The sequence below is a fragment of the Crocodylus siamensis genome, chromosome 1 (assembly GCF_052110815.1).
Source record: "Crocodylus siamensis isolate JL-2025a chromosome 1, ASM5211081v1, whole genome shotgun sequence".
Lineage (NCBI taxonomy): Eukaryota > Metazoa > Chordata > Crocodylia > Crocodylidae > Crocodylus > Crocodylus siamensis.
In genome coordinates, this window is record NC_143395.1 from 305,937,323 (window position 1) to 305,952,743 (window position 15,421).

At 40.3% G+C, this 15,421-nt stretch overlaps 1 protein-coding gene across 5 annotated transcripts in view; it reads right to left on the minus strand.

The window, feature by feature from the left end:
• Positions 1–15,421, minus strand: part of ATP11A (ATPase phospholipid transporting 11A) — a 235,309-nt gene that overhangs the window by 39,983 nt on the left and 179,905 nt on the right. For all 5 annotated transcript variants that reach the window (XM_090022063.1, XM_090022099.1, XM_090022084.1 and 2 more), the window contains exons 13-18: positions 13,838–14,011; positions 10,574–10,737; positions 10,154–10,225; positions 5,181–5,254; positions 4,859–4,962; positions 272–453 (exon numbers count right to left, since the gene is read on the minus strand). In XM_090022063.1, coding sequence (XP_089878189.1) covers positions 272–453; positions 4,859–4,962; positions 5,181–5,254; positions 10,154–10,225; positions 10,574–10,737; positions 13,838–14,011 — 770 coding nt within the window. The remainder of the gene's footprint in view (positions 1–271; positions 454–4,858; positions 4,963–5,180; positions 5,255–10,153; positions 10,226–10,573; positions 10,738–13,837; positions 14,012–15,421) is intronic.

Here is a 15,421-nt window from a genome sequence, read left to right on the forward strand (position 1 = left end):
ATCGCGCCAGCACTGGAAACAATGTTAATTTATTAGACTATTTTTTGTGTCTTTACATACAAAAAAGGGAAGAATTCTATGAGAATCATTTGTATAAAGGTATCTAAATCTAGTGCAAGAGAGGAGAAGAAATCTTTGAGTGTCAGAGTCAGTTCTTTAGCTAACAGGTACTTTTAATTCATCAGATCTGATATAAAGTATAGGTCCCACTTCCCCTTCTCATCTCCCCCAAAAAATCAAATAGGAAAACAAGAACCCCTCATATACTAACCGGTCTTCAACAGCTGTAGCACCAAGCAAAATAAGATCCTTTTCTATCTTGTCATATGCCTCTGCCAGCTTCTTTTCCCGATCCTGCAGGGCCAGCATTGAATTCTGAAGCATCTTGTGCAAAAAATCATACTCTTTGTGTGTGAACTTCTTATATGCAACACACAGTGTTCGCAGTCCCTCCTTAAGAATACCATCAAAATAAGAAATATCATTGGCCTCATGAAATAATTTCAGGGATTTTTTCTTAATGGAGTTTACATTAGGATAGTTCCAAGAATAAAAAGCATTTTGCAATTAATAAGATTTGCCCTTTTGATTTCTTTATGTTAGGTCAGGACAGGAATGTTAGCAGAACAAGGGAAAGTGATTTTACTAGGCCCTGGAGCAACAGATAAAGAGACTGTGATCATCCAAATAGGGAGTAAACAGGGCTGGATCTATACCAATGCAGCATATACTTCTTGATATGCTGGATCCAGCCTGTGGGCTGGGGTTTGAGGACCCCCTGATCTATTCTCTACTTGGTACCTTAGCTTTAAAGTTTCCTGTACACAAATGCACCAAAGCAAGTAAGAGCTGGGTTGAAATTAAGCTGAATGATGACAAGCTTTCAGAAGGCAGTATAATAAAAAACAAACAAACAAACAAAAGCATAATTTTTGATGCAAGTATGGCAAATTTTTCTTTTTCTTAGTGACAGATATTATCTTCATTGCATATGCATGTGGTAGCAGAACTTTGCCTTACTAGTAACTAAAATGAAACAGTTCTTAAGGAATTTATATTCTAGGTCTGACACAGAAAATGAAAGTAACTAAAAAAAAGGCAGGGAAATAAGGGCCAATAAGAAATAAGATAAAAAGATACTGCAAGTTATATGACTTGGTATATGTTATAAAGGTTGTGATTTTTGAAACTGACACCAAAGCAAGCAAAGTGAAGCAGATAGCACAGGACTGAAAGTCAGCGGTAGAAAGCATAGTGACAGAAATGGATTTTGTGCACAATAGAGGAAGGTCATTCTAGTTGTAAGGAATAAGTGGATGAGAACAAGAAGCAGTCATGAATGGGCAAATTGTAAAAGAGGGATAAGAAGATGTAGAATTCAACCAAGCTTTTAGTGACAGTGCACTTGAGCTTCATACAGAAAGAACAAAGAACCAATGAAGGGACAATGGCAGTACTGTCAAGAAAGGAAGACAGTTCCTGCTGTGGGATGCCAAACAGATTGAAGAAGAGTTTGTCAATGAATTTTGAAATTATCCTGTTCTATAAGAGAGTGATTTGCATTATGATGGTTTGGACTATGTGCATTCCGATGCATTAGTAGATTTTACTGGATGAAAAGAGGTACATAGCATGAGCTCTTTGTAAAGGGAAAAATCTACAATTCCAAAAAAAAAAAAAGAAAGAAAGGAAAAAGGTTTAAATTAGAACTGCTGCAAAATGACCTTTAAGCTTGACTCTGCATGAACCAGGGGAAAAGAACAAAGCAATTGATGTATGAACATGTTAGTAATTGAGTAAAAAATGTTTTGAATGAAAAACTCACCTAGATTCTACACATTGGCAGTTATCAAAGGAGATGAAATGCCACTAAATGAGAAAACAACATTAACTCCTTTTTAGGAGGGAATGTGCATATAAGAGGATGAACCTGATTCCTGTGAAGATGACTGAAATAGACAGAGGGACAAATTTCACTCTCCTATGCGCAGATCCCCTTCTAAAAATGGATTAACATTGCTTCCTCATTTAAAAACCTCCTTTGATGACTCGGCCAACATCCAGTAATTTTACTTTGTGCTTTGATTAATAGGTATGTCTTGCTTGAAAAAAACCTCAGTGATTCAGTTCCTTGACAAAGGACTGTGAGGTCTTCCCACTAGTATTAAGATACTTTGCATTGGTGCACCATATATTCTCTCTCAGCTCCTGGTATTATCACAGGAATACTAAGAATTAAGACAACCTTTTCCTGGGCACTTCGTGGCTGCAGCATTTTGCCTGCTGAAACCAAAAATTCCACACAGTAAGGATCACAGCCTCTTAAGTATTTTATTGCTAGTGAGCAATTAACTATAACTACACCACTTCTCAATTAAGTTTTCCATTTTTTTAAAGACAGAACATATTAATGTCCACTCCCTGAAGAATACAGTCTTTGGGATGACACAAATAGTTTTGCTCTTTTTAGACATACATCTTTGGGCAACTAATCCAAAACTTAAACATCAGTAGAAAAAAATCTAGGTTCTAAGGGACAAAAATGACAAAATGAACAACAACTTCTCAATGATCCTTACAAAAAAAAAAGGAAAGGAAGGGCCAGTGGGAACCAGACTGTCCTAGCTTAACTAGACTGTTAAATCTGGTAGGAAAGACATTTCAGACTGCTTCAACATTTGTCTGTAACAAAATAAGGAAATGTTTTATTTGCCAGCTAACTAATGTTGTAAGAAGCAATATATTTCAAAAGGCATTTTAATGTTAGTACAGAAGCTCAATCAAGCAAGTAAAAGGCAGCTCTCTATACAGTTACCTGTACCAATCTAAAAAAGACAGGTCATGTAATTGGTTTCCTGATCGTTATTTATTACAGCAGATGAGCCTATCTGCTGTCTGTAGTATTTCTCGGAATTTTCTATATTTAGAAATCAGCCCTAAATGCAGTTATCAATGATGAAGAAATACAAGTGAAGAGTCTGGATTTGTTCTTTACAAGAAGTTGGATGTATATGATGTGTTAAATTGTTCTTTCAGTTTCATTAGCCTCCTTTACCTCTGACCAAACATCCTTGCAGAAGATAGACAATTGTTTTATATAGTAAAGCTTAGTGATGTGCTCTTGCAAGAAGATTTAAAGAGCAACCAATATCCCTTTAAAACAAAAGCAGATAATGTTAACCTTCCTGTAGTAATACTTGTTTACTTGCATGCAGTCAGTTCTGATTACAAGCCAAAGGCTTTTTAAAAGACAAATAATCACATTTCACTGAAATTACTTTTGTTCTTTAAAAGCTGAAACCAATACATTACAACTCCTAAGCTTATCTTATAAGTAAAACCAAGGTTGGGATTTCTTCCCCATGGAATCAAGCACACTTATATTTCCTTTTAAGGGAGCAAATATGTTTGTATAAGCATTATTGTTGTGTTGTTTCTCTATAACTAGAACATTTGCTGTTTAATTATGTTCTAACCGTTTCTTTCTCTTGAGAGCCTGTGAAGTGACATGCAGTCAATCAAGGCTAGGACTAAATGCTGGGGGTAGGGTTTTTAATAGGAGTTTTACCACTGACTTCAACTGAAGAACAGACCTACTCTATTCACTGGAATCCAAGATGAGGTGCTTCTTCTCCCCCATTTAACAGGCCCCTCATCTTTGATTTGAGTACAGAAATGGCAGAGGGTGGGGGTTAGATAGGCACCTGCTGCAACTCCAACTCTGGCCCTGATCTGACGTTTGAGTAGGTGCTGCAGTACCCTCCTGGCCCCCCCAGTCTTCCTCCCTGCCACCAACCACTGCTGTCACTTTCCACCACAGCTCTGCCTCCAGCCCTTCTCTGGCCCAGCCACATGCAGTGATTGCAGCTCTGACCCTGGCCCCTGGCAGGGAAGAGGCAGCAGGGGCAGGGCAGGAGGTGCAAATGCCAGGACTGCAGGCACTGGAATGGGGGTGCAAGGGCCAGGGTACACAGGCACTTGTGGGGGAGGGCAAAGGCTCCCTGAGTGCCTGCCTCCCTACTACCATTTTATCAGCCAGGGGGATGAATTTAAGATGACCCTCTAATACTTTGATTCTGTACATGGAAAATTAAAACTAATTTATAGATTTTCCATGTAGAGGATATAATTACTGGGGATTTGTTGTAAAATTTGAAGTTGTCTTGGATTTGGGTAAATACAGTAGTTCAAGTTGAGTGGCTTCTGAAAAATCTCACCACTGTACACTGATTAACAATCTATGGGTAATACATAGTAACAGACACCTGTGCACATTCCTAGTTTGCGCTGGTTAAAACCATGATGTAAAAATATCTAACAAATAATGCTTTTGAAGTGCTGATTAGCAGGGATCCTGGTTTCCTCTGATAAAAAAAATCCCCAATTTTCAGATTTAAAAAAGTAACCCAAAATTCACATTTTTCCATGACTAAAATGAAATGCCACTATAGTGGCACTACTGTGGATGTATACACTATATACTATAGTGGCATTTCATTTTAATCATGGAAAAATGTTGATTTTGGGTTACTTTTTTAAATCTGAAAATTGGGGATTTTTTTTTTTGAATCAAGAAAACCAGGGTCCCTGATGATTAGGCACTAGCCTGTATTACAGTTGAGTCACATCACCTAAGCAGGAGTTAAAAAATATGTATGGGTAGCATGGACTCAGCACTGTGGGCAGCAAGTTCCCCATAGGGGCACCTTTGGTCAAAAATATTTATGACCTGTAGGAACGCAAAAAGGCTTATATGGACAGATATAGCATAGGGGTACAGATTCTTTAACTTCTCCTCATCTTGGTACATCATGCACGGCCAAGATAATGTTACTGCAAGACAGATATTTAATCTTACCACTGCATTGCGCTCAACCCGAGACCGTATTTGGTCTATTTTGCCCTCTTTGACTCTAGGAAATATTGAAGAATCTGCTCCTTTACAAAAGAGAAAAATGTCACCTAAAAGACACAAAATAAAGAGTTAGTATGGTTGCAATGTTCTGGGATTTTTTCCCCCAAATACATGCTTTACAAATGAACAAATCTTAATTTGTAAACAAGTCTCCACATTTTTTTCCATGTAGAGGATATAATTACTGAGGATTTGTTGTAAAATTTGAAGCTGATCACAAAGATCACAAACACAACTAAAAAAAAAGACAGAATGTGATTTCTACCTGTTGCTGATTTAACAATTACACTCATTCGTCTCCTTACAGAATCAAAACTCAAAGTCTCTAATAATTCAAACCTGGAAAAGAAAACAAGTACATTTTGAAGTGTTCTCATTTCCTCTCTCTCCCCTTAACCCCTACCCCACCCAGTTACACTTTTTATTGACGCTAGAAAACAGTTTACAACTACTGCTATACAATACAAAGTAAGCAAAACTAGGTTCAGGAATTAAAAGGTCCTGTCCCACATGGCCATATTTGAAATCACAGTTAGTGCAAGTGGACTTTTGGCTACTATGTCAAAGTAAATGATCCACAGAGATCCCAGCGAACTGCTTATGTTCTTGGGGGGCTCCACAGAAACTTCAGTTTTGCCAATAAAGTTTTCCCCCTCTATGCGGCATTGGTCAGGCCGCAGTTGGAGTACTGCATCCAGTTCTGGGCGCTGCACTTCAAGAGGGATGTGGACAACATGGAGAGGGTCCAGGGGAGGGCCACTTACATGATCAGGGACAGCAGGGCAGGCCCTATGAGGAGAGGCTACAGGACCTAAACCTGTTCAGCCTCCACAAGAGAAGGCTGAGGGGGGATCTAGTGGCCTATTACAAACTAGTCAGAGGGGACCAGCAGGCATTGAGGGAGTCCCTGTTCCCCCGAGCACTACCAGGAGTGACCAGGAATAATGGTCACAAGCTGGCAGTGGGTAGATTTAGACTAGATATCAGGAGGTGCTACTTCACGATCAGGGCGGCTAGGATCTGGAACCAACTTCTAAGAGAAATGGTGCTGGCTCCTACCCTGGGGGTCTTTAAGGGGAGGTTAGTTGTACACCTTGCTGGGGTCGTATGACCCCAGTACTCTTTCCTGCCATGGTAGGGGGTCAGACTAGATGATTTACTAAGGTCCCTTCCGACCCTAGAAACTATGAAACTATATTACTGTGCCTATCGATTACTGTGTTGGCCATGCTGAACATCTTGGTACCCATCATTCATACCCATCCTGTGCTTAAGTTGCCTTAGACTTCTGATTAAGCAGTAATGGAGACCAACAGCATTGTGTTAAGCACAAAGCACATCAGCTGCAGATGCCTTCATTCAAAAGAATAACAAGAGGTAATAGTGATAGTGCTGATTGTGTCTCTCCTTTTCTATAATGCTCGGTGCACTGGCATCCAAGGGTGCCTGTACACAGCATGGGTTTTAATCCTCATTAAATTAAATAAGTTTATAAAATTTAAATTTGTTTATTTTGGAGCATCACATCTGTGTTTACACACACTAGGTTTTCAAATGAATTAAGCCTTGGAGCATTGCATCTATGTTTATACACACTGGGTTTTCAAACAAATTAAGCTGGGTCCCTGGCTGGTATTGCAGCAGAACAGGACAGTCCAGCACTGCCCCTCCTGGCCCAGTGTCCCCAACCCACCCCATGCCCTGCCACACAGCAGTGGAAGCAGGGAGCCAGCAAACAAGAAAAAAAAGAGAAAAGAAAATGCCACAAAAGAAAATAAAAAGTGGAAGCAATTAAAAAGCGAAAGCAATTTGAAGAGGTGAACTACAAAAAAGTCACAGCGCCATCTGGTGGACAAAGAGGCTCATTACATGTCTGGGTGCCCTTGTGTTTGTACCCAACGGATCCATGGATGCAACGTTTTAATTTCTGGTGAGCCAAACTAAGTTATGTCAGAGGAGTTTTAGTTTAGTGCACAGGAAAGACTTTTAAAGTGTCGGAACTCCCGATCCTGCAAACAGACATGCAGTTGCAGTGTATGAAAGGGCAAATATCGTGGTGTATACATAAGCCCCAATATTTTGCCTGGGCAACCCGCTTCTGGTGTGAGCCCAGAATACTATAATTGTATTTTTGGAAGCTCATGATCTCATACTCATGCGTTTAGGGTCACAACCCCTACTTTGGGAGTTTCTAGTTTTGTGGTTATAGTACTTGCCCAGAAAATGGGAGAGGAGGGCTTCAAGCCCTTCTCAATCTAAAAAGACTCAGTTCCAGATTTCTTTGCAACCTCAGCCTAGACTTTAGCATGATGAGGACACTTTCCACTCCACCTGCTTAACTTGTACCACTGCACAGAGAGGATGTTAGATGCATACAGACACAAAAAGAGCAAGCAAGAGCAAGCAGCACTATAGTTCAATGATGAGATCACCCATCTCTAAATCCTGGGTTTTGTCCCAACATCTTTAATGCATTTTCCCTATGACTCTCTAAATTAGGGGTTGGCAACATTTTTGGGCAGAGCGTCAAAAACACCTGCAACCTTGACTTGTAAGATCTTGGTGTGCTGGGGCGGACAGCAGGGAAGCAGAAAGGGGTCTGATCCTTGTTGTAGCAATGCAGCCCTGGCTCCTTCCCCACCATCTGCCCCAAGGTGTGTATGCCAAGCAAAATGCTTCTGCATGCCACACTCTGGCACCCATGTGGGGGGTTGTAAACCCCTGCTTTAAACATAAAATGCATCAACAATTTTTGAAGCAAGAACTAGAACATAAGATTCCCCCCACTCAGGGAAATGTACTCTGGACTGCAGAGTTGAGTATTCTTTTGCTTTTTCTCTATCTGGCCCCATTTATCTTGTATTCTTGTCATTACAGTGGCCTAGCTTGAAAAGGAAAAGGGGAAGCATGCCCCCAGCTTTGCCTCTAGCCTAACAGGGCAATTTTCTGGCAAACTGGAGATGCGGAGCTCAATGAATTTAGGCCTAAAATGCATATTTCCCATTTCCTTGGTGAAAGCTCTAACAATTGATCTGTTTATTCCATAATTCCATTCCCTGACAAGTGCAGGGTGCTGCACTTGGGCACTAGTAACCAGTAGCACACTTATAAGATGGGAAACTCCCTTCTTGAGAGCATGGAGGCAGAACAGGATCTTGGAGTCATTATTGACTCCAAGATGAACAGGGGCCAACAATGCGAGGTCACGGTTGGCAGGGCTAACTGGAACTTGTCGTGCATCCACAGGTGCATCTCAAGTAGAGCCAAGGAGGTGATCCTCCCCCTCTACGCAACACTGGTCAGGCCACAGCTGGAGTACTGTGTCCAGTTGTGTGCCCCACTTCAGCAGGGATGTGGACAATATTGAGAGGGTCCAGAGGAGGGCCACCCGCATGATCTGGGGACTACAGGGCAGACCCTACAGTGAGAGACTGCGGGACCTGAACCTGTTCAGCCTTCACAAGAGAAGGCTGAGGGGGGACCTGGTGACAGTCTACAAACTCACTAGGGGGGACCAGAAGGGTTTGGGAGAGACCTTGTTTCCCCTAGAGCCCCCTGGCATAACAAGGAATAATGGCCACAAGTTGTTGGAGAGGAGGTTTAGATTAGACATCCGCAAGAACTACTTCACAGTCAGGGTGGCTAGGATCTGGAAACAACTTCCAAGGGAAGTGGTGCTGGCTCCTACCCTAGGGGTCTTTAAGAAGAGGCTTGATGCCTACCTGGCTGGAGTCATTTGAGCCCAGTTTTTTCTCCTGCCCTGGCAGGGGGTCGGACTTGAAGATCTATAAGGTCCCTTCCGAACCTACTTCTATGATTCTATGATTCTATAAAAGGAGAACACCAGTACCACCATGCCTATCTTCTCCTCTTGTAGCCATATTTAAAAGAGAAGAAGCAGCCAGTTTTCTGTATCCAAAGGGATGACTTTGCTGATTAAATCCAGGAAAGATTTTAGACTATGAATCCAACTCTCACAAAATGGTGCCTACTTTGGTATGCAGCGAAGTACCTTAATTCCAGAGACTGGTGACATTTCAGACAAAACTTTCATTTTGGTATTTATTTTAGCTAGCTTACAAGTTTCTTCCATTCTGTATGTTGGTTGTTATACACCCCAATCTCAGGCACCTAAGAGTTCCCATTTAAAGTACTGGGAACCTAGGCACCTAACATTGGTTTGCAGGTACCAGTGATTAGTGATACCACATCTACATCCCTTTGAGAATCTGGGCCATAATAACCTGAACGGGAATTCAGATAACATAAGGACTTTGTGCAGTAGACTACTACCAGTCATAGAGGATAGCTGGTACATTTTGTACTTTCAGTTGTGTCCCTCATTATTCATTTCCTCTTTACCTAAGAGAGTCTCATTTCTTTCCAGGAGACATAAAAAGATGCATTTCACATGAAGTCCTGATTGTACAAAGATCTTTTCTGTAAATATTTTGGTCATGAATGAGACACAAACCCATTGGGTGAAATTACACCATAATGTTTTCACAGATTTAATTAAAGAATACACTCAAGTTCTATATTTGTGTAATAGTCCAGGATTCAAAAGCCTAAATAAAGCCACAATTCTACTTTAATGAAAGTTAGGAGTATAGTTCCACAAGGGAGCTGGATCATGCTTATGACAGTAAAAACACAGTGGCAACTGGATAAAATTCTAAATATCTTTTAGTACTTCTATAGATCACTTGACCATGGCATTACATTACTTCCATGTAAGTTTGTCCAAAAATATCAGAGTCCTATATTACTCTAATGTAAATGTTAAAGTCCAGTTTTACCATATTTTCTCATGTACCACACCCGTGCACATAAGACACTTGTCTGGTTTTGGGAAGGCAGAAGGAATTAAAAAAAAAAGACATTTCCAGTGTTGTGGCTGAATCCTGAACACAAGGGATCCAAACTGGTACTTCTCAAATAAAAGATAGTTTTAACACTCTCTTTGCCACTGACAAATTGGCAACAGCTTTTAACTGCTCAATGTGGGCCTTGTGGACTACCCTGTTAAATCAATGTTCATTTTTTCTATTATACTGATTTTAAACTGGAATATAAAACTAAAAGATCTTTACAAATATCAGTACTGCATTAACTTTTTCCATTAAATTCTTGTCATTTTTTTAATTACACATGAACATGCCTTCAGGAAGAGAGATTTGTTGTATACAATTAAACATCCCTTCAGTTTCAGTTAGTTCATATTCAACAAGCACTTACCTCTCGATGTCATTTTCTCGATTTAAAATTTCCATAAAGTTGTCCTTCAGCCTTAGATATGTGTAACCAAGCCTACAAAATTCAAATCTATTTGAAATAAAATCTATTTGATTCTCTAAAATTATAAGTAATACATTGATAATAATGCAGTTTAGCAATTTCCAGGTCTTTAAAACTTACTTTTTTCTGAAATAGAAGCTACCTGTTTTTTATTTCATTCACAGCTAGAAAACACCACTATTACATATTGAGAAGACTAGAATCTTGACTGAACAATATAAGCATATGGTACTTTGCTGTTTTACATTTTCTGATAAAAACAAGTTTCTGCTTCAGTGATTTGTATTTCTATAAATCTAAGAAAACAAAAATATGAGAAAAAGCTTCAGAGACCTAAATAGTATCAATGTGAAATCATACCTTTGTATTCCTTCCACTAAAGCAACTTCATCTGGTGATGAGGATATATATATACAAGGCCTTCTCGACAGCTGGCTTTTCTTTAGTCCATCTAAGTTGTCATCATCTTTCACTTGAACAGTGTGACAAAGACAAAGAGCTCGGAAAAACAACTCCTCTCTCTCCTAATAAATAAAGAGAAAGTTACAATTATGTATCATCATTTTAAATTCTTCTTCTAAAGGATGCTGTTTTAGAAAAAAATTAAAATAGTCTCATTTGTGCTTGGTTTTATATAGTTATAAATGTGCATTATTAGGTGAGAAATTGGAACTAACAGCAGCTTCCAAACTAAGGTTTTGTGGTCAGGGTCAGGTGCTGTTCTAAATATCAAATTGGTCAGCATAAAAAAACAGCAAGCAGCTTGGAAGAGGAAGGCAGACTTCTGCAGTAATTCCTGCATCAGAGATTTTTGGTTTGCTCAATGTAATCCTGCTTGGAACAAGCGAGGGAGGAGAAGAAAGGTTTGCCCAGACTTTCAGGTAGATTGCTTGTGAAGGGTAAGCCTGCTGGGCAGCAATTCCCAATCTTTTCCCACAGCAAACCCACTTCTAGGGCCATGTTATGTCAGTTCCAGCCAATTCAAGAACCCACTTCTAGTCTGAGCCTGTCTGGCATAATTGACGGTGCACATGAACCCTTTCATTAAGTGCTGTAACCATATTTGGGGCTGAAATGCTAGAGTCTAGGAAGCATTGTTGTCTGGAGTAGATAGGTTCCTGCAGAAAAATCTGGCTCCAGGAGAAAAAGGCCAAGTTTAAGATACATAAAATATACATTTGAAAAAAAATAGAATTTAATTGTGGCAAAATGGAGACTTGAATCTTGTGGATGAAAAATATTCTTTGGTGCCTGGGTCTGATCTATCTTACTAGTACAAAGACAAAAGAACTATCGTCCTGCTAAATTTTAAAGTAAAATTAAGTCTGTGGAATTCTTTAAAAGACACTATTTAATGTAATTATAGTATTGTTCAGCAGTACAGAAATGTGATACTATATCAGACCAATGGGCCACCTAGCCACTATCCTGTCTCCAATAGTGACAGTAATAAATTGTTAGAGGGACAGGATATGAACATGGCATATCTAGAGTGACCTAACCTTTATCATACTTTCCCTGGCATCCACCATCATTGATTTAGGGAAGTCAGGGGATACATCCATGACTGTTTTAACAGCTGTTAATGGACTGATCATCCATTAGTTTGTCTAATCCCTTTTTGAACTTGGCTATTTTATCTTCTTTTACAACTTCCTGTGACAAATTCCACAAATTAATTACTTGCCAGGTACAGAAGTATTTTCTCTTTTTAGTTTTAAACTGGTCTTCTGCTTATTTCAATAGGTGCCTCCTAGTATTAGTATTCTGGGACATGATGAATAACAACAGTTCCCTATTTACCTGGTCCACAACTTTCATGATTTAATAGACATTTATCATATCCGCCCTCAGCCTTCTCCTTTCCAAACTGAAGAGTCCTAGTCTTTTTTTTAGGCTCTCCTAGTAAGGCAGGTGCTCCATCTTGCTAATCATCTTGGTTGTCCTTCTCTGTACCTTTTCTAACTCCACTACATCCTATTTGAGATGCAGAAACCAGAACTATACACAGTATTCAAGGTGTGAATACTGGCACATCATAGATTTATACAGTGGCCTGATGATGTTTTCCATTTTATTTTCAACCTCCTTTTTAATAATGCCCAACATTTTATTAGCTTTTTAGTCGCTGCTGCACAGTGAGCTGATGTTTTAGAGAACCCTCTACAATGAGTCCAAGGTCTCTGTCCTGAGTTAATAACTAGTTAGGAGCCCAGCTTCATGTATGCATAGTTGAGGTTGTTTTTCTTTGTATGCACTACCTTGCAGTTCCTGACTTTGAAGATCATCTGCCACTTTTTTGCCCACTGACTTATCTTTGAGAAATTTTTCTGCAGCTTGTCTCGACGAGCTTGAAATCTGACTACCTGGAATAATTTAGCATCATCCACCAACTTTGGAGATTTCACTGTGTACTCCCATTTCCAGGTCACCGATGAAAATGCTGAACAAAACTGGATGCAGCACAGAACCCAGGTAGGGGAGGGAAGGGTGGAACCAGCACTGGGATGGCCCCAGCAGCCTTACCTGGGGTCCTGGGGTCCATCTGGGGCTGCAGCAGTGGCGAATCTGCCACTTGGAGCCTGGCTAGCAGCTGGAGCATCACTCCAGCCAGCCAGGCTCTGGTTTGGAGTGGCGCACACTGTCCCTGAGTGTGCTGCTCCTCTTGTTTTTTGCATGGGTTTTTTTAAACCATGGATATTCAGAGGTCAGCCTCCCCTTTGCCCCCCGTGGTGCTCCCTTACAGCACAGAGAACAGCTCAATGTGTGGTATGTGGTACTGCAGATATGTCTGCGGTGCCACATACTGCACAGCCATGCTCATCTGGACACAGCCAGGGAGGAAGTTGAGACTTACTGGGATAGAGACCAATTGCAGATCACTGCTCCCACCACTTCTAAGCAGGGAGACATTGTCAGACGGTCTCAGAGAGTAGCAAAGGCAGGTCTTTCCTCTTGAGTACAGCTTGGAAAACACATTGAAATAGTAACTGCTAGCTCCTGGACATTTGGTTGAGTTCTGTAACCATACAGGTTATTCGCTATAAATAGCTGTGAGTTGCAACTTGTTCTTTAGCTATACTTTGTTGTATATGTCCCACATTCACAGCAGAATTGCTTCTGTAGTTTTGATCTGAAGAGAAAAACTATACAACTCACCTGCAAATCGTACCCTCAAGGATGAGAAATATAAGGATACAGAATGTCAAATAAACTATCCAAATGCCTATTTTACACCTGCTTAAGATATATAATTCAATATTTTCACCCGTTTCCCACTTTTAAATCAGGGTTTTTTTGCCTTGTTTTCCTTATCATGGCTGATTTAAAATGGAAACTGGTCAACTGTACAAAAATACAGGGATCAGCCAGGCAAAGTTTTTTATTCTGTTTTTTATTTAATAATGATATCTGACCATTTTAAAAGATGGATTCTGTTGAGAAATGCTTTATTATGCAAATAATACCTTAATCTAAATTAAAAGGGGGAAGTATATATGCTGTAATGTAATTCTTACAACAATATGAAAAATCCCAGAATATTATACTTATAGGATTTCTTTTATTAACCTTATTCAATTTTCATATTTCAAACCCCACCAAAACTTTAAAGGTGCATCATACTTTCCCACTTGCTCCTGGAGAAGAGTCAATCATATCAATGCCAGTACAATCATGGAGGATTTGCCCATTACAGATGACATGAGGTATATAAACATGCCCTTCAATGCAGCACTCTATGAATTCCATGTTGTTCTCAGTTAATGTTCCTGTTTTATCTGTGAAGACATATTCAACCTAAAAGGAAATATATTAACATTGAATACGTTGCCCAACCTTGAGAAATCTGTTTGTCCCTAAATTAACATTTGGGTATGATTTTTTGCAAGACTAGTTGCTAGCTTTGGGGTGTCAACTTCTATCAAAACTGGTTTACCCAAAAGTTGCTGGGATAACAGAGCTAAATTTACCCAATAATAAGCATAATAAACTTAATTTTCCTTACCATCCTCTTTTACCATGCTAAATGTCTCGCTTGCTACAATAAGTGTCTCTTGAAAAACATGATATATGTCTATTTGTCAGTAGATTAATACTTTGTATTTATTTATGGACAGATTTTGAATTTTAGGTATAGGCAAACAAATTACAGCAAGTAAAAATGGGATGAGGACTTACTATAAGTTTGCTACTTCACTGCAACTGTTGTGTGTCCTGTAAGGGTTAAGTGAAAGCTAAACCAAGTAGCTTATCACTCAGTGGATATGGAAAAATGTACATGCAAGCTAAAAGGGGGAGTGTGCTTACTGTTTGTGTCAGCTGCTGTAATGTAACTGTCCACATGCCCTCTTTCATCAAGCCTAAGCCTAGCAACTATTTTTTAGGGGGCACCAATAAAGATTTTCTTGACCGATACCAATAGCCAATTATTCACCAGGCATATTGGGTGATACCAATCTGTTAACCAATTTACAGTGGAGGGGGAGGTAAGGGGCATGGGGTTGCAGATCGAGGCCCCCACAGGGAGGGAGGGACCCCCCAGGTTTGTGTACGGGGCAAGGACAGAGGCAGGCTGCCCACTGTGGGCTCAGGGCTCTCTGCTCTACTGCCTTTGCCCTGGCAGCTGCGCAGTGGCCACACGTCCCCTGCCTGTTCAGTAGTGGGAGGCACAACGCCACCAGTGCTGGATGGGCAGGGCAGGCACAACCAGTGCATGGTTCCTGGGGCAAAGACAACAAGACGGAGTTCCCCAATCCCACAGAGGGCAGCCCACCTGTCCTCATCCCATGCACAAACCTGGGGGGTTCCTCCCTCACTGTGGGGGCCTCAATCTGCGTCCCCCCTCATGCCCCTTCCCTCCCCCTCCACAGACTTACCTGCCTGCCCAGCTGCATTTCTGGCATGTGCATGTTACCACTGCGCACATGAATGCAGTGTCCTGGGCTCCAGCCAGGAGGCACATTATATTTATTGGTACATTATTGGCTATACCATCCAAAAAATGCCAATAGCCAATAACATTAATTTTCCTTTTATCAGTGCGATCCAATATGGCAATATTTCAATGCACCTTGATTTTTTCCCAGATTTTTTTTTTACTGTTTGTTTCATCTTTCACAAAATCTTACAATTCAGTATTTATACTGGCAGAAAGAAAACCTAGTAGTACACTATAAGCAGGAAGAACAGAGATACTAGACTATGAGG